General features: G+C 45.8%; 1 protein-coding gene across 1 annotated transcript in view; it reads right to left on the reverse strand.

Annotated features, from left to right (window-relative positions):
• Window positions 1-27,699, reverse strand: part of MYPN (myopalladin) — an 89,679-nt gene that overhangs the window by 38,016 nt on the left and 23,964 nt on the right. The window contains exons 5-10 of the mRNA XM_065408198.1: window positions 10,906-10,977; window positions 10,543-10,684; window positions 8,768-8,791; window positions 5,017-5,133; window positions 3,926-4,292; window positions 608-1,207 (exon numbers count right to left, since the gene is read on the reverse strand). Coding sequence (XP_065264270.1) covers window positions 608-1,207; window positions 3,926-4,292; window positions 5,017-5,133; window positions 8,768-8,791; window positions 10,543-10,684; window positions 10,906-10,977 — 1,322 coding nt within the window. The remainder of the gene's footprint in view (window positions 1-607; window positions 1,208-3,925; window positions 4,293-5,016; window positions 5,134-8,767; window positions 8,792-10,542; window positions 10,685-10,905; window positions 10,978-27,699) is intronic.

Here is a 27,699-nt window from a genome sequence, read left to right on the forward strand (position 1 = left end):
TTCTCTAACAAAAAAATGAGACACTTAAAACATTAATCTTTTGGGTATAACATCTTACTTGTTTGGTTACATAGAGCACACTAGTCTGTCACAGAAACCTCTCTCTACCGCTTATTCTAATAATTAAATTATCATTTATTTGGAAACTATTAATTCATCAGAGCTTTTAAATATTTAACAATTGCAAACAAAACAGCACCCCTTTGTAAATTATTTTTAGATATACCTATTCTATATGCCTACCATTGGGTCACCTGATGAAGTCCTGAGAGTCCTCAATATCTCCTGCCTCCATCCATTTTAACCCTACCATCTTGTCATCCTGAGTACACCCTGTCCTCCAGGTATCATGTTGTAGCTACCATCCTTCCAGATGGGCCTGCCTCAAAGCTTCCTTAATTGGGCATAAGGGTTGAATGAATCAAATCCTCCTTTCCAAGAAGTGGGCATGCTGCTAATGGATAAGAACCCACCAATATCTTTATATTTCTATTTCATGAATGACATTATTTCAACAAAACATCTATGTGAGCACAAAACAGAAATTAACCATGGTTTCAAAGTAACTTCCTGTACCAACTTCAGCTTGTAAGTTTGTGCTACTTACGCAGCTGGTGCGCTTCTAGGCAGACCCATAGCATTGGTTGGTGGTATAGAAGGAAGTGAAGGAAGAACAGAACTGAGAAAGGCTACTGGGTTCTGAATCCGGCTGATTGGAGAGACAGGAGTAGGAAGTACGCTGTGGGGCTGAAATTGGTTCAGGCTAGATATAGAAAGCAATAGTGGAGGCAACACTGATTCTTTGGGACTTGCTAGAGGCTGCTCACTTTGGCTTGTAAACCCTCCCGGAGACCTTGTCTGGATTGGTGGAGGAGATCCTACGAAATTTTCCTTGTTCATTGTTCTTTGGGTTCCTTGAGGTACGCTGCTGAATGTAGGCACTGGGGAGCTGGAAGGGGAGTTGATAGGTGGTGTGGTGTTCTGGGACACAAGGAACTGTTTCGGTCGGGTATAGCTGAATGTCTGTGAAGGAGAGACTTTGGCCTGCTTGTATATAGTTGATGTAGACTGCTGGTTGAATGAAGTAGCGGAGTTCAATATACCTGTGTTGAATGGCAGTTCTCTTGGAGATGGGGGAGATGGCTGCTGTAGATGCTGCTGTTCAAGCAAGACCTGGTTGTGGAGCTGTTGTAACTGGGTGGGATCTCTGTGTACAAAACAAGGATGGGTGAAATCTGTCATGTGCCACACCAAACTGTTAAACAGGTTGTCTGCGCTGCCACTGTAATTCTGAGAGTATAAATTTTCATGTGCAGCTGGTCAGACCACAGGCTCAAAAGGAAAGGTGATGCTAATAACAAAAACTAGGGAGAGCTTCTTTCCTTCTCCCAGCTCCAGTTACATGCTATGTTCTGTGGCATCAAGCAAAGAGAACGATATCGGGTGGAAAGGAAATATTGTTCAAATAAACCACTCCTTTCCCCTGCTAAAAGCCTTTCCCCTTTCTTCCCAGTGCCATAATACATGCTATTCGATTGGAACAGTTTTGTTTTTTTAAACTTTAACAGGTGAAGAGAACTATTTGCAGGAAAATAAAACTCTGATCTGGAGACTTAATTTCCTTTATTTTAAGGGAGTCAGATTCTGCTGTTATGGTTAGTAGTTAGTAGTTCGTCTCCACTGAAGTCTGTGGGCTTGCACTGGTGTAACTGAGAGAACAATTAAAATGAACTTTCACAATCCAATATCAAGCCTGCCTTTTTAACATCTATTAAGAGTTTAAACTAAGTGCGGAAGCCAACAGTATGGTAAACAAAACTCTATAATAAACTACACTTCAAGAGTAAATGTAATCAGCCTTAATTTGGCTAGTGTTGACATTCAGTGCAGGGCTGGAGTACATCATTCAGGGAGTAGCTGCATTTCATGCAATTTTTATTTCCTAGATGTTATTTATAGCGGAGGTCTTTGTTCACTTTGCAGTCAAAGCAAATTATTCCCCACATTATGTGATATATTTTGTTATTATGCATGTGGAAATATAGCATATGGATAATAGGCTGCCTTTCCCCTTAGTGAAAAACAACATAAATGACAAATATGAGATGTGAAGAGTCATCATATAATAAATTGCTCAATTTTCCTTTAATATCTAACAAAGAAAGACAGAAAAGCTGCTATTGCTTATTTTTTTAATGTTCATTTTATATTGCACTTTAGTCTTCACCATTCTATATAGAATCTTCAAACCTTATGGTGCTTTCATATGTCTATGAATTCACTTACATTTTCTTTACAGGATTTATGTGTTTCACATGAAAATTTATCTTTCTGAAAGTTTAAAAGTATAAACTGCCCCAAACTGGAACTCCAAATCCAAACCCCATGAATTTAGTGGACCTTCAGATTTATTTAAATGTAACTGTTGTTCTTTACATAATTTAGTACCCACAAAAATTATGTTAAAAGAACATTATTAAGGTTTCAAAGTCAAGCACTCAAAAGTTACGAAATGCCAGAATTAAGGTTGCCTGTGCACATTTAATTTGGCCTCCTTGGGCATCTGCATTATGATACAGCCTTTCATTACATGATCACATATTATTTTTTCCACAGGACTCCGTAGTCATTCAAGTGTTGGGCAACATTAATAATGTTGTGAAGACTTACCGTGTCCCTCCTCAGCCCTTTTTTCTCTCTAGACTAAACATGCCCAATTCTTTCAACCGTTCATCACGTCAGGTTTTCTACATCTCTTATCATTATTGTTGCTCTCTTTTGGACTCTCTCCAGTTTGTTCACATCTTTCTTAACTTGTGGTACCCAAAACTGGACACATTACTCCAGTTGAGGCCTCAGCAGTGCCAAGTAGAGTAGAACAGCTACCTCCCTTGGCCTCCATATAACACTCCTGTTAATACATCCCAGAATGACAATTTCCTTTTTCACAACAGCATCACACTGTTGACTCATATTCAATTTGTGATCCATTATAACTCCCAAATCCTTTTCTGCAGTACTACCATCTAGCTTATTATTCCACATTTTGTAGTTGTGCATTTGATTTTTCCTTCCAAATGTGCCAAACAAGCTGTTGGCAAGTCACTTAATCTCTGTTTTCTCATCTGTAAAAGTGATAGGATACTACACACTTGCCTCAAAGTATTAATTAGTTAATTTTGTAAAGTACTTTTAGATCTTTAAATGAAAGATGCTATGTAGGTTTCCTTGTTTGTTTGTTTTCTATAAAGGGCTCTACACTGCTTGCTAAATTGGATTTGAGGCAAGGAATTCTATAAGTTCCAGTAGCAAAAAGATAGAAGTTTATTTCTTTAATTAACTGCAAAAGGGCGTTCAGATAAAAGAGGACGCAGTTTGAGTGTAAATCATGGTTGGGATTCCAAAAGTTGCCCTTGAACAATATTACACTGGTCCTTAAAATCTCCCCTCAGACCACAGTGCTCTAATCCTGCACTTGTCTGGTATCACACCATCTTAAACCTCTAAATATTTTATTTGTCTCAGGATGAGATTCATTTTCTGGGTTATAAAGTTATAAGGGAAGGTCTCATGAATCTTCAGTTTCATATTCAAGAAATACTACACCTACCAGTCTATATGAAATACAAAATTTTATGTATCCACTCCAGATAAGATTACATAAGCAGAGCTAAGTGAGAAATTTGCAAAGTTTGCTTGCATTTTGCCTGGATCCAGGCAGTATGATTAATCTCTTACTTGCAACAACACACACAGAATATCATAGAATTCACAACACAAAAAGAAATGGGAAAATATTTTTGAATTTTTAAAAAATGTTGTAATGCACTTTCATTTCCTCATGAAATACACATGAAATCAGAGGTAGTTTAATGGTATGTGATTTCTAACACTAATATTAAGACTTAAAATCCCTTTTACTTACAGTTTTGGTTTGGCCAGTACTGGAGGGGGCTCTTTTGTAGGTGAAGTTGGCTCTGGTATTTTCATTGTCTGTCCATTAATCCTCTCCTGGAAGTAGTGTGGTCTAACCTGGTTTGCAGATACTCCATCTTCTGATGATGTTTCACTTCCTTTATCATCTTCAGGCAGTTTAAAGTGCACCCGGAGGCCTATCTTAGAACTTGACCTGGGTTCATTGTGGTTCACAAGGACCCCTTCTAATTTAGGTTTTGGGGGCTGATCCACCACTGGAAGTGAAGGGATGAGTGGGGTAGGATGTTGTTCAGCAGCAATTAAGTTGATTGAGCTCATTGTATGAAGGGCAGCAGTATTGCTATGGTCCTCAGGCCCTGAAATGGCAAATATTAAACTTATGCTGTTACTTAAATTTGGTGAATTAGATTACAGTAAAATCATAACTGTTGCAGTTGGGAAAGCTCAGGTTAATGCCTTACCTAGCTTTGGAATGAATTGTTTGGCTATATTCATACACATACCTATTTCTTAAACTTAACAGAGAATATTATAAAGAGAAAAAAAAAGAATCTTTCTACAATTGGAAAGATCTAGAGGTGACCTACACCCCTGTTCCCCAATGAGTTCGCAAGCATCTTCAGAATCAGTCAGAAAAATTCTCTAGCTTTTATGGTTGCAAAGAAAACCTTCCAAACATGAGCGAAATGCAAACTAATGCTGTGCTGAGTCTTTTTTCCATTTATTGATGCGTTACTCAACCAGCTGCTTTGTATCTCAGAAGCTCAAAGCAGGTGAGTGGCAATTGAGGATCTGGGCCAACGTGTTCGTTTTGGGCTTTATACTATAGTAAGAGAACTGATACACTGGAAAGAATCAAGAGAGATTACAAAAAGGATTATTGATCAAATCCTGAGGTCAGTGAGAGTTTAGCTTGAGAAAAGACTGGCGCAGGATTTGTCCCTTCATGTCCTACAAGGATGGACAGAAGTACTCTAACTGGAGAAGTTCTGAAAAGACACAGCAATCTGCTCTATACAGTATCACAGCCTGATCCAGTTATGTGTACTTGCAAGAAAGTTACTAAAAATTCTCTCTTACCTTTAACAGTTAGACAAGCGATGCTAGAGACAGTGCCATATTTATTGCTTGCAGTACATGTGAAACTCCCAGAGTCTTCTGAAAACACCTCAGCAATTACCAAAGTGCAGATCTCCTCTGAAATTCATCAGCAGAAATATTAGTGTTTTATAGCCCACTGTAAGTGAACTCATGCTAATCAAACACATAAAGGCCTTGCCTACATTAGGACGTTTTCTAAAAATTTCCCACTATTGCTAAGACTGATTCAGCTTCACCACTGTTAACAATGTTGGCAGCCCTAGCATAAGTTGGCTACCAGCTGTCATTGGCAGGTCTGCAGCAATTGGTGTCCATCTATAATAGGGCTCTAACATTGCTTGCACAAGTGAAGCTGAACAGGTGTTAGCAACATTGGGAACATTTTCTAAAATGTCCTTACTACGGTTGCCAATTTTGTAATATTTAAAACCCAGACACTCCAGCAGGAGTGGGACACTCCCACACTCCCACACCCAGGCTCCCTGCCTGCCCTAGCTCTGCGCAGCTCCAAGAAGCAGTTGCCAGGTCCCTTCAGCCCCTAGGTGCATGGGCTGCCAGGGAGGCTCCACACGCTGCTCCCACCCCCAGTGCCGGCTCCGCAGCTCCCATTGGCCGGGAACCGCGACCAATGGGAGCTGCGGGAGCGGCACCTGTGGGCGTGAGGGCTGTGTGCGGAGCCTCCCTGGCCACCCATGTGACTAGGGGCTGCAGGGATCTGGCGGACGCTTCCTGGGAGCCGGCAGGAAGCGCCGCCGGGATCCCGTACCCCATCCCCCTGCCCCAGCCTGGTGCCACCTCCCACACCCAAACTCCCTCCAAGAGCCTGCACCCTGCATCCCCGGCCCCACCCCAGAGCCCACACCCCTAGCCGGAGCCCTCACCCTCCACACCCCTGCCCCAGCCCGGAGCCCACTCCTTCACCCTAACCCCCTCATCCCCGGCCTCACACCAGAGCCCATACCCCCAGCCGGAGCCCGCACCTCCTCCCACACTCTGAATCCTTTGGCCCCAGACCGGAGCCCCCTCCTGTATCCCAAACCCCTCATCCCCGGCCCCACCCCAGAGCCTGCACCCCCAGCCAGAGTCCTCACCTCGCAGCTCCTGTACCTCAACGCCCTGCCCCATCCTGGAGCCTTCTCCAGCACCCTGAACACCTCATTTCTGGCCTCACCTGGAGCCTGCACCCACAACCCATACTCCCCCCTGACCCCAACCCCCTGCCCCAGCCCGGAGCCCTCTATTGCACCGCAAAGCCCTCATCCCCAGCCCCATCTCAGAGCCCGCACCCCCAGCCAGAACCCTCACCCCCCTCCCACACCCCAACCCCCTGCCCCAGCCCAGTGAAAGTGAGGGTGGGGAGCGCAGCGACGGAGGGAGGGGGTATGGGGCAAGCGGGGGCGGGGCCTTGAAGAAGGGACAGGGCATGGGCAGGGTCATAGGAAGGGGTGTTCAGTTTTGTGCCACTAGAAAGTTGGCAACCCTAGACAGGAGCCAAGCATGCCAGGGGGGAGGGAGGGCTCTGGCTCGTTCAGTCACTGTCCCTGAAAGCTGAGCCTGGACGGGGGGCAGCCTGCCACTGCTGCCCCTTCCCTGCCAGGCTCTCTCCTAGGCAGCGGGCAGCGTCCTAGTGGCCAGAAGAGGCTCTGGTCCCACCCATTCCACTCCCCGCCCGGGCCAGCTACTGGGGGGGCCCTCGACCCTGTATGTCCCCCTCCCCCGCCCCGCAATGCATTGCCTAACCACACTTTCTTTGTCCGGTCAGTGTTTCTGACCGGACACTGCCAGGTGCCCCTTTTGACTATATACAAGGTCAGAACACAAGCTCCCCTTCACTAAGGAGCTTAAAATTGAATTTAAGCAAATACAATGGGCCAAATCTTTCCAAACTGCAATCAAAAAGGCTTTTAAGACCCCAAGATAGGTGGAAAAATGGGTGCAGTTAGCTGGAAACAGTTTAGGTACGATCATCCCCTGAGGTGAAAATACTATACTTAGGGCCTGACTTTCAAATTTACAGGCACAATTTTGCACATGGAGTGAACTGTGCCCACAGTCCCACATCAGAAAGTCACTCTTTCTGTACCATGGAGACTTGTTGTGGGCAACAAAGTGTGAATACAAATTTGGTAATTTGGTTTGAAAATCAATCTGTGACTATGCTGTTCCTGGCTGACCAGTGTCTGACATGTCTTGGCAGCTGCTGCAAGCTGATAAACACTCATCATGGTGGGATTGTTTGTATTTAGTCAAGCAGCAAGGTTGGATAGCATTTCAAGATTATAGAAGTCTGGGCTGACACAGTTTTCTTCAAGGACCAGTGAAGGTTTTACTGTTGCTTTGTAAGAACTTTCCCAGGAAGAATGGGTGATCTATCTTCTATCAGTATCTTGGAGAGGAGGGGAGGGTGACCACGGCACATTTTGATTTGTTAACCCTTCTTACTTATTGGGAGAAACCAGTAGCAGTACAGAAATTACTTGCCAATGAGGGTAACAGAATAATAGTTTATTATAACGCTAGTTTGTAGTAGTATAGTACCTAGCTTATGCTAAAATTTGCCAACCACTGCTTATATGGAATTCCAGATTCTTTTTGAATGAGCAGTGTATGATGAGTCATTGGCAACTGCACCCAGCTGATTACCTGCTAACAACTGCTTCACATTAAGCAGTGATACCACTAGCTGATAAATGATGGCACTGGCGGATTCTGGTGGAAGTTCCATCTAGTCATTCCTGAGCTGAAGTGAAAGCTATTGTGGAGCAGGAGAAAATGTAGGAATCCACAGGGATTTGTTGGAGACTTTAAAACAAAACAAAAAACCTCTCTGCAAGGGGCTGAGGGCAAAAAAAATGTTAAATCTCTTATTTATAAAAATGACAGTTAAAAATAGTGATTCAGTAATTTACGGCTACTTTCTCAGGTGCAGGGAATTTTCTGTTTTCAAATGTACACCTTTATTCTTTAATAATTAAAGTATCATTAGAGCAGAGACTTCCTTATGGGGAAGCAATCACAAATTCCAAATCTTCTGGGTTTTTGTACATCTATTTTTGTATTTCTAAATTACACTGTGAAGGGTAGCCCATGCTCAGCCCTGGCCCCTGACACTGGCAAAACCAGCCACTGATAGGATTCTGTGATGTCAGGGGTTGAACGTCTGATGTGGCACTCTCAGATTTCATTTGTTGTGAGCAGGGGTGGTAAGAGGGAATAGCTGACATGGCTAAACATCTGAGTCAATGCTCCCTGACTGGCAAACTGGATAAAAATAGTCTATTCCTACATCATCTGATGTACATTTGACCCCAAGAAAATAGGGGACCGTAATACAGACTATTCCATTCATATTTAGCCTGTGAGAAAGAATACTTGGGTCCCAGGTTGGGTCAGATCAGAACAGAGTGGAGGCCTTATTGTTTTCTTCTAAAATGAAAGAAGTTACTTTGCTTTGGTGGGTTTTCTCTTTTTCAGAGCTTCTATACTTTCACCTTTATGGAACACTGTACAGTAAATAATATTTGTGTACAATGGATAAAAGAAAAATCTATGTGAAATTTGCGTTTTGTGTTCAAATACAGAAATTTGCACCAAGAAAAAAATCTGCAGCCAGGAGTAAAAATTACCACCAACCTTATTTGTTTTCACGGTTAGAATTCTTTTTATTTTATCTTATTAAATCCTCATATTTATATAATCCTAAAGAAATAAAACATTAGATTATATTTACCTGGCTCAGTCATAGATCGAGGTTCTAAAGAGGAAAAACAATAGCAAAAGAATTACTGGATTGAATATATCATTAATTTTATGAATATGCTTCATTTTTCTCACTATGACCCACTATGAAGCGATGTCTCAGTTCTCCATTCACTGTAACATACCTTTCAATATAAATTTCTGTTCATGTGCCAACAAAAAAACTGAATTTTTAGAGTCAAGAGAATAGCAAATCCATAAAATGCATCCTCCTGCTCTGGGCTAGACAACAGAGAGTAATGTTCTAATTAACTCTTTGGAAACAGCAGAAAGAGATTATCCACATTTTGAAAATAGGTGTTTGTAAGTCCATATGTATACATAGACCTGAAATTTTACTGATTATTTACCACAAATGTGTGCAGTTTGTGTGGGACTCAAGCTAATCAAGCAAATAGGTAGCTAGCAGTCCATAAACACCAATATACTAGGGCTTAACATTAAAGATTAAACACTTCTCAGTTGATGGGACTGTACAGAAATGGAGTAGGAGACAAATAGAGAAAGAATACAGACAACCAGGAAACAGGCAAAGGAGTAGAGGGAGATGGAAGCAAACGATAGCAGTAACATAGAACTCAAAGAAACTATGTAAAGTAAGGAAGACAAAGGGATATTTGGTCGCAAACTCAAGAGAAACAAAAACAAAAAACAAACAAATTGAAATTGTGATTGCTTGTGGCCCCACTCTAAAGTGCAGTCATATGGGGAAAGCCATAATCTGGCCCTTTATATTTAGGTGAAATCAGCATATAGAATCATAGGCACTGACTTTCTGATTTCCCTGGGAGTGCTCGACCCCTGCTCCGCCGCAGGCCCTGCCCCCACTCCACCCCTTCCCCCAAAGCCCACCCCATCCCGCCTCTTTCTGCCCCCACTCCACCCCTGCCCCACCCCATTCTGCCCCCTCCCCCAAACACGTCCTGTCCTCGCTCTGCCTCTTCCTGACTCCGCTCTTCCCCAGTGCCTCCTGCCCGCCGCTGATCAGCGGTGGGTGGGAGATGCTCTGGGGGAAGGGGGAGGAGTTGATCGGCAGGGTCCGCTGGTGTGTGCTGAGCACCCAGTATTTTTTTTCATGGGTGCTCCAGCCCCAGAGCACCCACGAAGTCAGCGCCTATGTACAGAGTGTTACAGTGATGTCTCCAAGGAGCTGTGTCTACTCTGTCCATTATTCAGGAAATCAATCTGAATATGTAGGATTGGGTAGACTGGAATCCTTTCCCAATCCTTCCTCAGTAAACCCCACAATAAAACAATGTGAATTCTTACAACTAAATTCTAAATCAGAACTTCAGAATTGGGGCCCACTAGCAAGGACTCTACTTATCACATAATGAAGTTGATTATCTTCCACTGATGTAAAGGAAAGCAAGCTTCACCCCATGGAAGAGCATACAGTCTTTGCATTGCTGTTCATGACAGGCATTCTGCCACAGGACACCAATTTTAAATTGCAAATAGCACCTACTGAGGAGATGCTCTGAATGAGTACATCCCCTTCACTACACCCTCCCGTGAAGCACCACCCACTCTTTGAGGCAACACTGGCTCCTTGAGGGATCCCAGAGAAGTGGGACTTGTGTGTATCTTGAGCCAATGCAACACTACTGCTGATGTCTGTCAGCATAAACCATAGTTTAATATAGCTCTATGCATTGTAACCAAACATTCCAAGAGCAAATATGTCAGCATTTGTTTAAATGTCTATAATATAGCAGACAAAGCATTTCCATGCAGGAAACATACTTTTTTGTAATATTCTAAAATCTGGAGAATCTTGTATTAATGTCCCTTCTCTGTACCATTCAACCTTTGGAGAAGGAGCTCCTTTCACCCTGCACTCAAAGACAACCAGCTGACCCTCAGAAGCTGAAATATCCTGTAGCATCTAAAATATAAAAAAGATCAATATATTGTTTAATGATTCTGGAAGTAAAACTGAGTCTTATGACTTTGCGACATGTTTTAAAAAAAAAATCTGATAGACAAGAATGCTGTAGATTTCCTTTTTGCTATATAGCAACAGTAGGAAACAAAGTTTTAAGTTATGTATGCATAAAAAATCAGTTGACTTGTTTCATTTTGAAATGTGTAATCAAAACAAATTACCTTTGTAAACACAGGAGCAGCTATTAAGGGTCTTCCATCCAATCCTTGCAAATAATTAGTGGGGCTTTGACTCTGGAGGTTAAGAGATATGCAATGGTGAAGTTTAGATATACAATGGGTATTATGCAGTACACAGGAGAAACATACGATATCCCTCACACTTCAAATGGAATCTACTGTAAAGTCAGAACGCTCATTACCAGTCTATTTAAATGTTTTACCTTGAAAGTGTTTTCTGTTCACAAGCTTATAACTGTTCCCTAGTTCAGGATAGTTATTCCCAAATTAACAGGGAACATCCTCAAGTTGTTGCTGCACTGAAATGTCCTTGCAGTTATATCAGTCCTTGCTTGACAGGCTACTGTACATCACTCTGCTCTGATTGGCTACTGTCTTCAGAACTTCAGCCATTTACCCTCAGCATCTGACTGGACACTCTCATAGCCCTACCTCACATAACTCCAATCTTGTCACTATCTACTCATGTTGCTCCTCTGTGTTCCTTGAAAAAGACTTATTCCCCACACCCTGCCCTCTGACCTCCAACCCTGTATCTATTGTAGCATTTAAAAAACATGTGTAAAATATATCTGCAGTACCAGTAGTAACAGCAGTGGGAGTGCTAGTATAGGTAAAACTCTAGAGATATGCCGAGCTCTTAGGCACACTGTGCTGTCTAACCCTGGTCACAGCAAGTCTTCTTGACAGTGGTAAAAATGCTGGTAGCTGGCAGAGCCCTGAGCTAGTGCTCCCACCATTGTTACAGCTGGTGGAACTGACTAGGTGTTACTAATCGTGGAAAACATTTTAGAAAAAAGACTAGGCCTAAAGAGTAATTCCTCTGACTGGCTGAGACAGTCCATTATGAGATTTGTCTCTCAGTAACTGGACAACTATATCTTAGCAGTGTGCACTTCTAAATTTAAAATAAAATAAATAAAATAGACAATGAATTGATATGGCAGATTTGATTATACCACAGTTAAGCATAGTAACATGCAGAGCTTTAAGCCATAATGTACAAAAGTTTTCTTCTAAAACTACTGGCTGTTCATTTTTAAAAGTATGTTGAATGAGTTAATCTCCAAATTGGATAGGGAGCTTTATAGGGTGAAAGATAGGCTCTCCACAAGAAAATCTTAGGAGAAAGCCTATCCCCATTTCAGTCAATGGGAGTTTTGCCATTGATGTCCCCCATGGAAATCAATCCAAACTTCGAATTGCAGATGTGAAAATATATTCCACCCAGGGCCAGATTAACCATTAGGCTAATAAGGCTATAGTCTTAGGCCCTCCTATTTTTTAGGCCCTACTGGTCAGGCGGGGGCGTGGTCAGCAGTGCCGGCTTTAGGCCAATTCCCCTGATCCCCCCGAATCGGGCCCCGCGCCTAAGAGGGCCCCGCGCCCTAAAGAAGAGCGCCTAAATTAGTTGTCTTTTTAATTTTTACTCACCCTGCGGCGGTCCGGGTCTTTGGCGGCACTTTGGCGGCGGGTCCTTCACTCGCTCCGGGTCTTTGGCGGCATTTCAGCGGCGGGTCCTTCGGTGCCGCGGAAGACCCGGAGCGAGTGAAGGACCCGCCGCTGAAGACCCGGACCGCCGCCGGGTATTTGAATTGGGCCCCGCACTTCCTAAAGCTGGTTCTGGCGGTCAGGGGGCTGGGTGAGGGAGGAGGGGAAGAGCAACCTTGCTCATGTAGCCCAGCTGGAGCACCCCCCTGCCAGCGGGAAAGGTAAAGCAGCCCCCTGTGGGCTGTGGCTAGGAAGTAGCTCAGCCAGCAGCCATCACTGCACTGCAGGAACACACTGACGGGTATTCGGTTAACACTGGTGACTGGACACTAAAAATCCAGTTACCATGGGAACTGATACCAGGCGTGGGTGTAGTTTAAGCAGGCATTGTTCCCCCCTCTGCTCCTCCCACCCCAAATTTCTCCGGAGCTCTGCTTAGCTGTCAGGGAGAGAAGAGGCTCCCTCTGTCCCTCTCCTCCACTGAGGGCTGCAGGCATCTCCAGGATGCTGCCTCCTGGGTCCTAGTGCCCATCTTCATCATCTTCTATGTGTGCTGGGTCCCGTTTCTGGACAACTGGTGAGTGCCTGGGGGGGGGAGGGAGAGGGGGGAGCAGGGCAAGGGGGCCGGCGGGGGGAAGAGGCAGTACCAGAGAGGTAGGGTGAGAAGCTTGCACAGAACCTGCACCCACTCTATCCAGCTCCAACCAGAACTATTGCCCCTCCCATGTATAAGGAATGAATTCCCACACATCTGTAGGAAAAACAAAACAAAACATCCCATTCTGGATACCAGTACTCTAACTTTTACAGTACCTTCCATTGAGGGGCTTCAGATTTATGATGCACTGTGTTCAATACTGTATTGAACTGTACTAAAAATAAAAAAAAAAAATCAAATTTTTTTCTTTGATGTATTTTTCTGTACTGGGATGCACAGGCAACCAAGTTCTTTCCTTATGCTCAGCTTAGTTCCACAACGCATCTTTGTACTTTTAAGGGGTTGCAAAAGTACTGGAGGAAGCTCAACACACAATGTTGAAGGTTTCTCCCTTCCCTCTCCCTCAAGGATTTTAAATCCACTTGTTAGCAGGCTATGATAGAAAGACTGGCTGAATAGGCTAAAGGCAGGTTCTGTCCATTTACTGGTACTCTAGCAGTTCAATCCTTCATACAAGTACCTCTCATTTGATTTCTTTTGAGTTTCATTCCAAAAACTTAAAGTTAAATAAAGCTGAAGTTAGTCCTCATTTTTCTGCCCCAACTCAAACTAACTTCTTTCCCAAGTGGAAAATGTTGGCTAAGCATGGACTGTGATTTGAGGAGGGAATGAGAACACAGGCCAATTCCTGCTGACAGTTACACCTGTGTAGCCTTATTGACTTCAGGGAGAACCGATTTTTGCACAAGAATAGATTTTGGTGCCTTCTGCTTTTTCACATCTGGTATAAGCAGAATCTCATTCACTTTCCTCCCCTAAACTCTGAGCAGTTTAAGGAAAAAATAAGCAAGGTCTGCTTGATTTACACATGCAAATGAAACAGGAACACCAGCCTTAAACAAACACCAGACCTGATGTAACAAGGGTGTCACTACAGCAGCCTTGGTTGGACTGTTCTTTTGAAAGATCCTTAATGGTTCTTTTAAGATGCTGATGTTCAGTGAAGTCTTTTGTTCAGGGGGGCAGAGAACACAACAAGGAATAGCTCTGTTTTGTCAACTCCTAGTCATTCAAAATCTGAAAGGCTTTAGATGAAGTTTGTTTAATGTTTTTACAGTGATTTTGAAGAGCTAACATAGTACAGAAGTGCTAAATATTATGACTGGGCAACCATCTAAAGATCTGTGTCCCTTCTAGCTGTTACCTTTTTCTTTCAGAAAGCTTAAAACAAACAAATGCAAACAGTAAGGGGCTGGTGCACATGGAACTCATGCTTAAAAAAACCTCATGTCAGAGCTGCTGATCACACATTCTAGAATAGATAATACTTAGTCCTGCCATGATTGCAGGGGACCAGACTAGATGACCTCTCAAGGTCCCTTCCAGTCCTATGATTCTGTTCTATGATTCTAATTGTGGAAGAGCTTGGTGACAGAATGGCCTGACGGGGTGAATCACTGGAGATTAACTACACAAACTGGGTATCATCCCACAAATAATATTTGGGTTCAATGTCAAAACAGCAATTCATTGTCCTCAGTCAGTGCAACACTGGGAGGCACTTTCAGAGTAAGACAGCCTAAAATACAATGCCACCCAATGTAATTTTCCCACTACTACTTCCTCTACTTCAGTGGATTTTACACCTGCGTGGTTTTCTTGTACATAATAAAAGCTGGCTGCCTCCGAGACTGCAGTCAGAGTGAGATAGGGATGTGGTGTAGAGTCCAGAGCTTGGGAGAAACACCTGCAGGGCTTGGCTTTGCACTGTGCCACGTGGAAAGCTGAGGGTAGAAGCACAAGGTTGAAAGAGGTGAGCAGGATGGGGAATGTTGCAGTGTGCATCCTCATACAGATGAGCACTCAACTGCCTAGGAGGAAGGAGGCCTAAGAGAAGGACAGTGTAGCATCCCTCGTCCTACCTCTTACTCAGAAGTATCTGTTTGAAGAATTGAATGTAGTGAGAGTAGAATAAACTTGTTAATTTTACATAAATAAATAATATGTAAATATGTTTGTAGATAAATGTTTGATGACTTCATAATTTTTTTTGCAATATGTAATTCATACTTAGGCCCTTCACTCCCATTAGCCTTACGCCCCTCATAACCTTAATCCGGCCCTGATTCCACCAGGAGTTTTCTTTCTAAATTTGTTAAGCACTTTTACTAAATTTGAAGACTTTAGTTTTACTTATTGAACAACCCATTTACTTGTATCACTTAGCAGAAGCAAAATTAAATAAATGTAGATAAATCATTGCTCACTGTAGTTACAACTACAGCCCACCTTGTAAAATGGCTGTATGATAGGCAAGAAGCCCCCATGATTTCTAATCAAATAAATACAGAGGTTCTTTACTAAGTAAAAATGGAACAAAGAACAAAAGAAATTGGAGAAGTGTTTGCCTGAATTTCTTGTTAATGAACTATAAATTGAAAAAACATTCAGGTATTGTGTACCGAAGAAATGCAAAACACATTTGGTTTTCCTTAATAAAATTGTTCTACAATTTTGGTTTTCCTTAATAAAATTGTTCTACAAAGGGAGGTGGCTACACAGGCTTTAAAGCAGCATGAAAAGGGGAATCCTTAGCAGGCTGAATTGTAACCAGCTTTATGTTGCTGTGCTTTATGTTAAGTGTGCTTTGTGTTACTGGAATGTCACAAAGTAGATTTAGTGGGGGTAGCAAACTGCATAGAACTTGCAAGGAAGAGCACAGGTTGCAGGAGGGAAGAGTTTGGAGGAAGTACGAGTAGGGTTGTCAGGCATCTGTTTTTTGACCGGAAGGCCTGTTGAAAAGGGACCATGGCAGCTCCACTGCTGACCAGGCCATTAAAAATTCATTTGGCCACCCGCAGCAGAGCCAGGCAGGGTGCCTGCCCGGCTCCGCGTGGCTCCCAGAAAGCTTCTGGCATCTCCCTCTGTTTCCTAGGCTTAGGGGCAGCAAGGGGAGCTCTGCGCACTGCTTCCCCTCTCCCCACAGTGCCGGCTCCGCGGTTCCTGGCCAATGGGAGCTGTGGGGGTGGTGCTTCCACTCAGGGGCAGTGCACAGACTGCAGAGCCGCCTGGCCGTGCCTCTGCCTAGGAGCCGGACATGCCGGCAGCTTCCCGGGAGCCGCCTGAGGAAAGCGCTGCCTAGAGCCCACACCCCAAACACCTTCCCACGCCCCAACCCCCTGCTCCAGCCCTGAGCCCCCTCCTGCAATCTGAACCCCTCGGCCCCAGCCCAGAATCCCCTCCCGCACCCTGACCCCCTCATTTCTGGCCCCACTTTGGAGCCCACACCCGCCTAGAGCCTGTACCCCCTCCCACATCCCAATACCCTGCCCCAGCCTGGAGCCCCCTCCCACACTCCAAACTTTGGCCCCAACCCCCAGCCCTGAGCCCCCTCCTGCACTCCAAACCCCTCATCGCCAGCCCCACCCCAGAGCCCGCATCCCCAGCTGGAGCTCTCGCACCCCAATCCCCTGCCCCAGTCCGGTGTAAATGAGCGAGGGTGGGGGAAAGCGAGTGATGGAGGGAGGGACGATGGAGTGACTGGGGCGCAGGGCCTCAGAGAAGGGGCATGGCAGGGGACGTGGCAAGGGCATTAGGTTTTCTGCAAATAGAAAGTTGGCAACCCTAGGTACAAGGAAGCCAGTTTGTGTGCACGTGACTAAAATGATAGCTACAGTTGCATTTCTGTAAATAATTTTCATAATAAAAAGCCTGTTTAGTTTTACAGTCATGAGTTCTTTCATGGCATTACCTAGAATGCGGTATGAGAAACAATGGGGTTGAGGATCCAGACCAGGATATTTAAACTGGAGAACAGAAGTTGCTGTGTAGAAGATTGATAATGATAGTAATCTTCCTGGATATGCTGTTGCCTGTATACCATTAAACTTTTTAAAAAGAGTTGTTTTACTATGTTAACCCTAGAAAGGGGGACTGAATTTTTCATTACAGGCATTGTATCTGCCATGGGTACTGCAGCAAGGCAAATCCATGTAGGCTGCCTGAGAGGTAGGCTCTTTTTAAGTGAGCATTCCGATTTAGAAAATACTTAGGGGGTGTTAATTCTTAGAAATTTAAATCATACGTGTGACCTTCATCTGCCAAAGCAAACAGATTTACAGAGGTGAAATACCTCCCCACTGACCTTACTCAGCTGGGTGAATGGAATCAAAATGAAAATATCATGCTGCTGGCAGAGTTTTTCTAATCTACATTGCATAACTTGCTGACCAGAGCTTGTTATACAATTCCTTTCTGGGGGAGCAGAAATAGCCCAAAATCAATATAATTAAATTTTCAGTTTCACTGGAGAGAGGAGGCTTTCAAATTTCAAAAGCAGTTTCTTACAAGCCAACAAAACTGAAACCGATGACTTTTTCTGTTTAGACAACTGATGGACTTGCTTGCATGCCCCAGGCAATGCTGTCAAAACTGGGTTCACTCAAAGGATCAATCCTGTTCTTGTTGAAGTCAACAGCAAATTCCCATTAGTTCAGTGATTTGGCATCAGGTTTGAAGTTACCAGCTTAATTCCAGGAAATGGAGAAATTTACCATGGTTCAGCAGACCTCATTTTTATATAGGCATCTAAAATCTGTGTTGACTGATATCTTGAAAATGTCTGGTAGAGGGCTGATCAGTATAGCAGGATCCCCAGGGTAGTACAATCAGAACTCCCTCAAGATTTTTAGTTCATCAGAATTTAAGAGTGAGGAGTGTGACCCAAGGACCACTTGATGGCCACTGGCAGAGAGGGCACAGGGGAACATAGGGTTAGAGGTATCCCCTGGGTTCACCAAAAACAGTCATGTAAGGTCTCTACTGAAAGCATGTGTCACATTCGTCATCATAATTATTGTGAACTGTATCTGCAGATAATGTGTAATCAAGTATCAGAGGGGTAGCCGTGTTAGTCTGAATCTGTAAAAAGCAACAGAGGGTCCTGTGGCACTGCATTTAGCCGTATGGAATGGAATGGAAATCTATCAACCTCATGAAGAAACTTGCACAAATACAGACAGATATCATCTTCCTTTCCAAATGCAAATGGATGGACATCATACCAAATGGACTGAAGGTGAAAAATCCATTGCTATCTACATACTGCACAGACCACAGTGAGAGATTATGCCATACACTATCAAAGAAACTGAAGAACCACCTGATCAGCATCCTATACAGCAAACAGAAAAACATCAAGAAAGAGCTCTCCAACCTGGAGACTTTCATAAATAACCAACCCTCCACACAAATGGACTTTACTAAAATAAGACAGGAGATCTACATTACACACTTCACCTCTCTACAAAGGAAAAAGGACCGTAAGCTGTCTAAAATCCTACCTGCCACATGGGGCCCCTAACTCACCCAGCAATATCGTCAATTTATCCAGCTACACACTCAACCTAGCAGAAGAGTCTGTCCTATCTCGGGGACTCTCTTTTTGCCCCAGCACACCCACGAACATGATACAGTTCTGCGGTGATCTGGAAGCCTACTTTCGCCGCCTCCGACTCAAAGAATACTTTCAAGATAACACTGAACACCGCACTGATACACAGATACCCTCACACCAACAACACAGGAAGAAGAACTCCACATGGACTCCGCCTGAGGGTCGAAATGACAGTCTGGACCTATACATAGAATGCTTCCGCCGACGTGCACAGGCAGAAATTGTGGAAAAACAACATCGCTTGCCTCATAACCTAAGTCGTGCAGAACGCAATGCCATCCACAGCCTCAGAAAACACCCTGACATTATCATCAAAGAGGCTGATAAAGGAGGTGCTGTTGTCATCATGAACAGGTCTGATTACCAGAAGGAGGCTGCCAGACAACTCTCCAATACCAAATTCTACAGGCCACTTTCCTCAGATCCCACTGAGGAATACACTAAGAAACTGCACCATCTACTCAGGACACTCCCTACACTAACACAGGAACAAATCAACATACCCTTAGAGCCCCGACCGGGGTTATTCTATCTACTACCCAAGATCCACAAACCTGGAAATCCTGGACGCCCCATCATCTCGGGCATTGGCATTCTCACTGAAGGACTGTCTGGATATGTGGACTCCCTACTCAGACCCTACGCCACCAGCACTCCCAGCTATTTCCGTGACACCACAGATTTCCTGAGAAAACTACAGTGCATTGGTGACCTCCCAGAAAACACCATCCTAGCCACCATGGATGTAGAGGCTCTCTACACAAACATCCCACACACAGATGGAATACAAGCTGTCAGGAACAGTATCCCTGATGATGACACAGCACAACTTATTGCTGAGCTCTGTGACTTTATCCTCACGCACAATTATTTCAAATTTGGTGACAATATATACCTCCAGACCAGTGGCACCGCTATGGGCACCCGCATGGCCCCACAATATGCCAACATTTTTATGGCTGACCTGGAACAACGCTTCCTCAGCTCTCGTCCACTCACGCCCCTTCTCTACCTACGCTACATTGATGACATCTTCATCATCTGGACCCATGGGAAGGAGACCCTGGAAGAATTCCACCATGATTTCAACAGCTTCCACCCCACCATCAACCTCAGCCTGGACCAATCTACACGGGAGGTCCACTTCCTAGACACCACCGTACAAATAAGCGATGGCCACATTAACACCACCCTATACCGAAAACCCACCTACCGCTACGCCTACCTTCATGCCTCCAGCTTCCACCCCGGACACACCACACGATCCATCGTCTACAGCCAAGCACTGAGGTACAATCGCATCTGCTCCAACCCCTCAGACAGAGACCAACGACTACAAGATCTTCACCAAGCGTTCTCAAAACTACGATACCCACACAAGGAAATAAAGAAACAAATCAACAGAGCCAGACGTGTACCCAGAAGCCTCCTGCTACAAGACAGGCCCAAAAAAGAAACCAACAGAACTCCACTGGCCATCACCTACAGTCCTCAGCTTAAACCTCTCCAACGCATCATCAGTGATCTACAACCCATCCTGGACAATGATCCCTCACTTTCACAGACCTTGGGAGGCAGGCCAGTCCTCGCCCACAGACAACCCGCCAACCTTAAGCATATTCTCACCAGCAACCACGCACCGCACCATAACAACTCTAACTCAGGAACCAACCCATGCAACAAACCTCGATGCCAACTCTGCCCACATATCTACACCAGCAACACCATCACAGGACCTAACCAGATCAGCTACAACATCACCGGCTCATTCACCTGCACGTCCACCAATGTTATATATGCCATCATGTGCCAGCAATGCCCCTCTGCTATGTACATTGGCCAAACTGGACAGTCACTACGCAAGAGGATAAATGGACACAAGTCAGATATCAGGAATGGCAATATACAAAAACCTGTAGGAGAACACTTCAACCTCCCTGGACACAGAATAGCAGATGTAAAGGTAGCCATCTTACAGCAAAAAAACTTCAGGACCAGACTCCAAAGAGAAACTGCTGAGCTCCAGTTCATTTGCAAATTTGACACCATCAGATCAGGATTAAACAAAGACTGTGAATGGCTATCCAACTACAGAAGCAGTTTCTCCTCCCTTGGTGTTCACACCTCAACTGCTAGCAGAGCACCTCACCCTCCCTGACTGAACTAACCTCGTTATCTCCATACTGATTTATACCTGCCTCTGGAGATTTCCATTACTTGCATCTGAAGAAGTGAGGTTCTTACCCACGAAAGCTTATGCTCCCAATACTTCTGTTAGTCTTAAAGGTGCCACAGGACCCTCTAATGTGTAATCAGTTATGTACATATACTGAACATTATGTCCTTAAGGTCTTGTACAGGGCCGGCTCCAGGCACCAGCTGAGCAAGCTGGTGCTTGGGGCGGCAGATTATTGGAGGCGGCATTCTGCCCAATCCTAGGGCGGCACGGCCGCTTTTTGTTGTTGTTGTTCTTGTTCTGCTCCGGCCGCCCTGTAGGGGGCGGCGGCGCGGAGAACCAGAGCGCCCTGCAAGGCAGTCCTCTTCCTTCCCTCCCCGCCGACCGGAGCGGAGCCCTCGCGGCAGGCGGCAGGAGGCAGCGCAGCGGGAGGGGCCGCGTGGCAGCGCCCCTGCTGTAGCCCTGGCCGCCCCCTTCTCTCTCTCTCCCGCCCGCTCCCTCCCCTCTTTCCCCCCCCAGCTGGTCCCCCTGCACCCGCGCTCCGGCTGCGCAGCAGGTTTTTTTTTTTTTGCTTGGGGTGGCCAAAAAGCCAGAGCCGGCCCTGGTCTTGTAGGTAAAGGCAGGTCACACAGAGGTAGCATGCAATGAGTCAGACTTCTCCAGGCAGGAGATGGGAGATACTTATCTCCCTGGCTGACCATTGTGTATTGTGTATTTTACAATGGAAGTCTACTTGCATATTAATTCAAATGCTAATGAATAGATTACGAATGCTGGAGGAAAAAACAACAGCGGGGTTATCCTGTTTACAAGTAAAGATAATGAACTTTTAGGGGTGTAACTGCGGGTATAGAGGTACACTGGGCATCCTTCAGTCTGGGCAGAGAAAATGCCAATGTGCTTGATCTTATGAAAGGAAGATCTCAGCCATCCTGGTTGAAAACACTGGGAAAAGGATTTGCGGAAAGCCATACTATATGAGACGAAGGGTATGTCTACACTACGAAATTAGGTCGAATTTATAGAAGCCGGTTTCATAGAAATCGGTTGTATACAGCCGATTGTGTGTGTCCCCACATAAAATGCTCTAAGTGCATTAAGTCGGCGGACCGCGTCCACAGTACCGAGGCTAGCGTCAACTTCCGGAGCGTTGCACTGTGGGTAGCTATCCCACAGTTCCCGCAGTCTCCGCCGCCCATTGGAATTCTGGGTTGAGATCCCAATGCCTGAATGATGCAAAACAGTGTCGCGGGGGGTTCTGGGTACATGTCGTCAGGCACCTCCCCCTCCGTCAGAGCAACGGCAGACAATCGATTTGCGCCTTTTTACCTGGGTTACCTGTGCAGACAACATACCACGCCAAGCATGGAGCCCGCTCAGCTCAGCTCACCGTCACCATATGTCCTCTGGGTGCCGGCAGACGTGGTACTGCATTGCTACACAGCAGCAGCTAATTGCCTTTTGGCAGTAGACGGTGCAGTATGACTGGTAGCCTTCATCGGCGATCTGGGTGCTGGCAGATATGGGGCTGGCAGACGTGGGGCTGCATTGCACACAGCAGCAGCCCCTTGCCTTTTGGTAGAAGATGGTATATTACGACTGGTATCTGTCGTCATCGTACTGCAGTGGCTGTCAATCATGGGCACCTGGGCAGACATGCTCAGTCCTATCGAACTGTCTTGACGATGATGGCTATCAGTCGTAGTATGCTATTTTCTGCCAAGCACCCAGTATTTTCTGCCAAGCACCCAGAAGATGCCGAGGGCTATCAGTCATGCTGCACCGTCGTCTGCCAGCTTAAGATGTAAAAAATAGATTTGTTCTGTATTCATTTGCTTCCCCCTCCCTCCGTGAAATCAACGGCCTGCTAAACCCAGGCTTTTGAGTTCAATCTTTGGGGGGGGCCATTCTGTGTGACAGTTGTTTGTGTTTCTCCCTGATGCACAGCCACCTTTGTTGATTTTAATTCCCTGTACCTGTACGCCATGTCGTCACTCGCCCCTCCCTCCCTCCCTCCGTCCGTCAGATACTAGTTTCGTGCCTTTTTTCAGACCAGACGCCATAGCACTGGGATCATGGAGCCCGCTCAGATCACCGCGGCAATTATGAGCACTATGAACACCACGCGCATTGTCCTGGAGTATATGCAGAGCCAGGACATGCCAAAGCAAAACCAGGACCAGCCAAGGAGGCGATTGCAGCACGGCGACGAGAGTGATGAGGAAATTGACATGGACATAGACCTCTCACAAGGCACGGGCCCCAGCAATGTGCAAATCATGGTGTTACTGGGGCAGGTTCATGCTGTGGAACGCCGATTCTGGGCCCGGGAAACAAGCACAGACTGGTGGGACCGCATCGTGCTGCAGGTGTGGGACGATTCCCAGTGGCTGAGAAACTTTCGCATGCGTAAGGGCACTTTCATGGAACTTTGTGACTTGCTTTCCCCTGCCCTGAAGCACCAGAATACCAGGATGAGAGCAGCCCTCACAGTTGAGAAGCGAGTGGCGATAGCCCTGTGGAAGCTTGCAACGCCAGACAGCTACCGGTCAGTCGGGAATCAATTTGGAGTGGGCAAATCTACTGTGGGGGCTGTGTGATCCAAGTTGCCAGGGCAATGAAAGACCTGGTGATATCAAGGGTAGTGACTCTGGGAAACGTGCAGGCCATAGTGGATGGCTTTGCTGCAATGGGATTCCCAAACTGTGGTGGGGCGATAGACGGAACCCATATCCCTATCTTGGCACCGGAGCACCAAGCCACCGAGTACATAAACCGCAAGGGGTACTTTTCAATGCTGCTGCAAGCCCTGGTGGATCACAAGGGACGTTTCACCAACATCAACGTGGGATGGCCGGGAAAGGTACACGATGCTCGCGTCTTCAGGCACTCTGGTCTGTTTCGAAAGCTGGAGGAAGGGACTTTCTTCCCGGACCAGAAAATAACTGTTGGGGATGTTGAAATGCCTATCGTGATCCTTGGGGACCCAGCCTACCCCTTAATGCCATGGCTCATGAAATCGTACACAGGCAGCCTGGACAGTAGTCAGGACCTGTTCAACTACAGGCTGAGCAAGTGCCGAATGGTGGTGGAATGTGCATTTGGACGTTTAAAAGCGCACTGGCGCAGCTTACTGACTCGCTCAGACCTCAGCGAAAAGAATATCCCCATTGTTATTGCTGCTTGCTGTGCGCTCCACAATATCTGTGAGAGTAAGGGGGAGACATTTATGGCGGGGTGGGAGGTTGAGGCAAATCGCCTGGCCGCTGATTACGTGCAGCCAGACACCAGGGTGGTTAGAAGAGCACAGCAGGGCGCGGTGCGCATCAGAGAAGCTTTGAAAACGAGTTTTGTGACTGGCCAGGCTACGGTGTGAAACTTCTGTTTGTTTCTCCTTGATGAACCCTCCGTCCCCCCCCCCACCCGGTTCACTCTACTTCCCTGTAAACCAACCAACCCACCCTCCCCTCCCCCCTTCGAGCACCTCTTGCAGAGGCAATAAAGTCATTGTTACTTCACATTCATGCATTCTTTATTAATTCATCACACAACTAGGGGGATAATTGCCAAGGTAGCCCGGGATGGGTGGGGGAGGAGGAAAGGAAAAGGACACACTGCAGTTTAAAACTTTAACTCTTATTGAAGGCCAGCCTTCTGATGCTCGGGCAATCATCTGGGGTGGAGTGACTGGGTGGCCAGAGGCCCCCCCACCGTGTTCTTGGGCGTCTGGGTGAGGAGGCTATGGAACTTGGGGAGGAGGGCTGTTGGTTACACAGGGGCTGTAGCGGCGGTCTCTGCTCCTGCTGCCTTTCCTGCAGCTCAACCATACGCTGGAGCATATCAGTTTGATGCTCCAGCAGCCGGAGCATCGACTCTTGCCTTCTGTCTGCAAGCTGATGCCACCTATCATCTTCAGCCCGCCACTTGCTCTGTTCATCCCGCGATTCAGCCCGCCACCTCTCCTCTCGTTCATACTGTGATTTTCTGTAGTCTGACATTGACTGCCTCCACGCATTCTGCTGTGCTCTTTCAGCGTGGGAGGACATCTGGAGTTCCGTGAACATATCATCCCGAGTCCGCCGTTTTCTCCTTCTAATCTTCACTAGCCTCTGTGAAGGAGAAACATTTGCAGCTGGTGGTGGAGAAGGGAGAGGTGGTTAAAAAAGACACATTTTAGAGAACAATGGGTACACTCTTTCACGTTAAATTTTGCTGTTCACATTACACAGCACATGTGCTTTCGTTACAAGGTCGCATTTTTCCTCTTATACTGAGGGCCTGCCGGTTTGGTGTGAGAGATCACTCACGCAGTGCCAGGCAACAGATTTCGGCTTGCAGGCAGCCATGGTAAGCTACAGTCTTTTGGCTTTTTTAACCTTCTTAACATGTGGGAATGGTTTCAAACAGTAGCACCCTCATTTCCCATACCAAGCACCCATTGGGTTGGCCATTTAAAATGGGTTTGCAATGTAAAAGGAGGGGCTTCGGTTTCCGGGTTAACATGCAGCACAAACCCAACTAGCCCCCCTCCCCCCCACACCCAATTATCGGGGATGATAACTTCACCCCTCCCCCCCACTGCGTGGCTAACAGCGGGGAACATTTCTGTTCAGCAGAGCAGGAAGGGGCACCTCTGAATGTCCCCTTAATAAAATCGCCCCATTTCAACCAGGTGACCGTGAATGATATCACTCTCCTGAGGATAACAAAGAGCGATAAGGAATGGATGTTGTCTGCATGCCAGCAAACACTGGGACCATACGCTGCCATGCTTTGTTATGCAATGATTCCAGACTACGTGCTACTGGCCTGGCGTGGTAAAGTGTCCTACCATGGCGGACGGGATAAGGCAGCCCTCCCCAGAAACCTTTTGCAAAGGCTTTGGGAGTACATGAAGGAGAGCTTTCTGGAGATGTCCCTGGAGGATTTCCGCTCCATCCCCATACACGTTAACCGACTTTTCCAGTAGCTGTACTGGCCGCGATTGCCAGGGCAAATTAATCATTAATCATTAAACACGCTTGCTTTTAAACCATGTGTAATATTTACAAAGGTATACTCACCAGAGGTCCGCTGTGTGCCCTCAGGGTCTGGGAGTACGCCTTGGGTGAGTTCAGGGGTTACTGGTTCCAGGTCCAGGGTGATAAACATATCCTGGCTGTTGGGGAAACCGGTTTCTCCGCTTCCTTGCTGCTGTGAGCTATCTACATTATCTTCATCCTCATCTTCCTCGTACCCCAAACCCGCTTCCCTGTGTGTTTCTCCAGTGAAGGAGTCATAGCACACGGTTGGGGTAGTGGTGGCTGCACCCCCTAGCATGGCATGCAGCTCCGCGTAGAAGTGGCATGTTTGCGGCTCTGCCCCGGACTTTCCGTTTGCCTCTCTGGCTTTGTGGTAGGCTTGCCTTAGCTCCTTAATTTTCATGCGGCACTGCTGTGCGTCCCTGTTATGGCCTCTGTCCTTCATGGCCTTGGAGACCTTTTCTAATATTTTGCCATTTCGTTTACTGCTACGGAGTTCAGCTAGCACTGATTCATCTCCCCATATGGCGAGCAGATCCCGTACCTCCCGTTCAGTCCATGATGGAGCTCTTTTGCGATCCTGGGACTCCATCACGGTTACCTGTGCTGATGAGCTCTGCGTGGTCACCTGTGCTCTCCACGCTGAGCAAACAGGAAATGAAATTCAAACGTTCGCGGGGCTTTTCCTGTCTACCTGGTCAGTGCATCTGAGTTGAGAGTGCTGTCCAGAGCGGTCACAATGAAGCACTGTGGGATAGCTCCCGGAGGCCAATAACGTCGAATTCCGTCCACACTACCCCAATTCCGACCCGCTAAGGCCGATTTTATCGCTAATCCCCTCGTCGGAGGTGGAGTAAAGAAACCAGTTTAAAGGGCCCTTTAAGTCGAAAGAAAGGGCTTCGTCGTGTGAACGTGTCCAGGCTTAATTCGATTTAACGCTGCTAAAGTCGACCTAAACTCGTAGTGTAGACCAGGCCTTAGGAATGTCTTATGAGTTAAGTTTAGGCTCTAGAAAGCATGTTATGATTTTGTTTTATATGTAATCATTTGTTTCCAATATTTTTACTTACTATAATTTGAATCTTTGTTCCTTCATAATAAATGTAATCTTGTTTTCACTATAAATATATCTAAATACGATGTGTTAAGCAGAGTGGTGATCCTGAGTCACAGCTAGTAAGCTCTTCCTTTGGGACTAGAGAATCTATAAGTTCAGTGAGTGTTCAATGGATCGTGGGCTGAGCAGGCCTGAGGGAGGCTTGGAGGCCTTGGGGGTTAATGTGTGCCTATTGCTAACAGAGAGAGCAAGAATCAGGGAGCTGACAAGACATCCTCATGCTAAGGGCAGGTGGTAGCGAGGGGCCTTACCACCCTGGGTATCCCTGGAAAGCATCACAGAGAGTTTTTTTGTACATAAGGGTCCAGATTTTTAAAGTATTCAAGTGCTTAAAGATACAGGCATTAGGTGGGCTTTTGTAAATCCCACGTGGAAACTACCTGCATCTTTGAGTGCCCAAATCTGGCCCAAGATGGCTAATTGTTTCACAGTAACTTGCTACTATATACAGACTTCTTATGCAGATGTATAAACCTTTCAGTTTTTGTAAGTGAGATGTGCTAATAACTATGATGGAGAGCCTTTGGTTAACTAAACTGAGCCTCTGAGGTGAAAATGACTTACAGAAATCACAAGCTAATCTTATTTTGATAGCACATTTTCAGATGGCCTCTAATTTTGCTGAAGTAAATTGCGTATGCAACCATGGGAGCACAATTTCTGCATTTTGTTTGCAAACTGGACATTTGCACACCTAACTACTCAATTTTTGTTTAATGCAAGTATAAAAGTACAAAATGAAAGGCCACTTCTGAAAATGTGGCCCTCAAAGTCTGTTGGAGAAAAAAGCTGATGAGCAATTAAGTCCTGAGAATCCATAGGGGGGGGAAATGGTAAGAGATTATTTTCCAAGAAAAG

The sequence above is a fragment of the Emys orbicularis genome, chromosome 7 (genome assembly GCF_028017835.1).
Source record: "Emys orbicularis isolate rEmyOrb1 chromosome 7, rEmyOrb1.hap1, whole genome shotgun sequence".
NCBI classification, from domain to species: Eukaryota; Metazoa; Chordata; order Testudines; family Emydidae; genus Emys; species Emys orbicularis.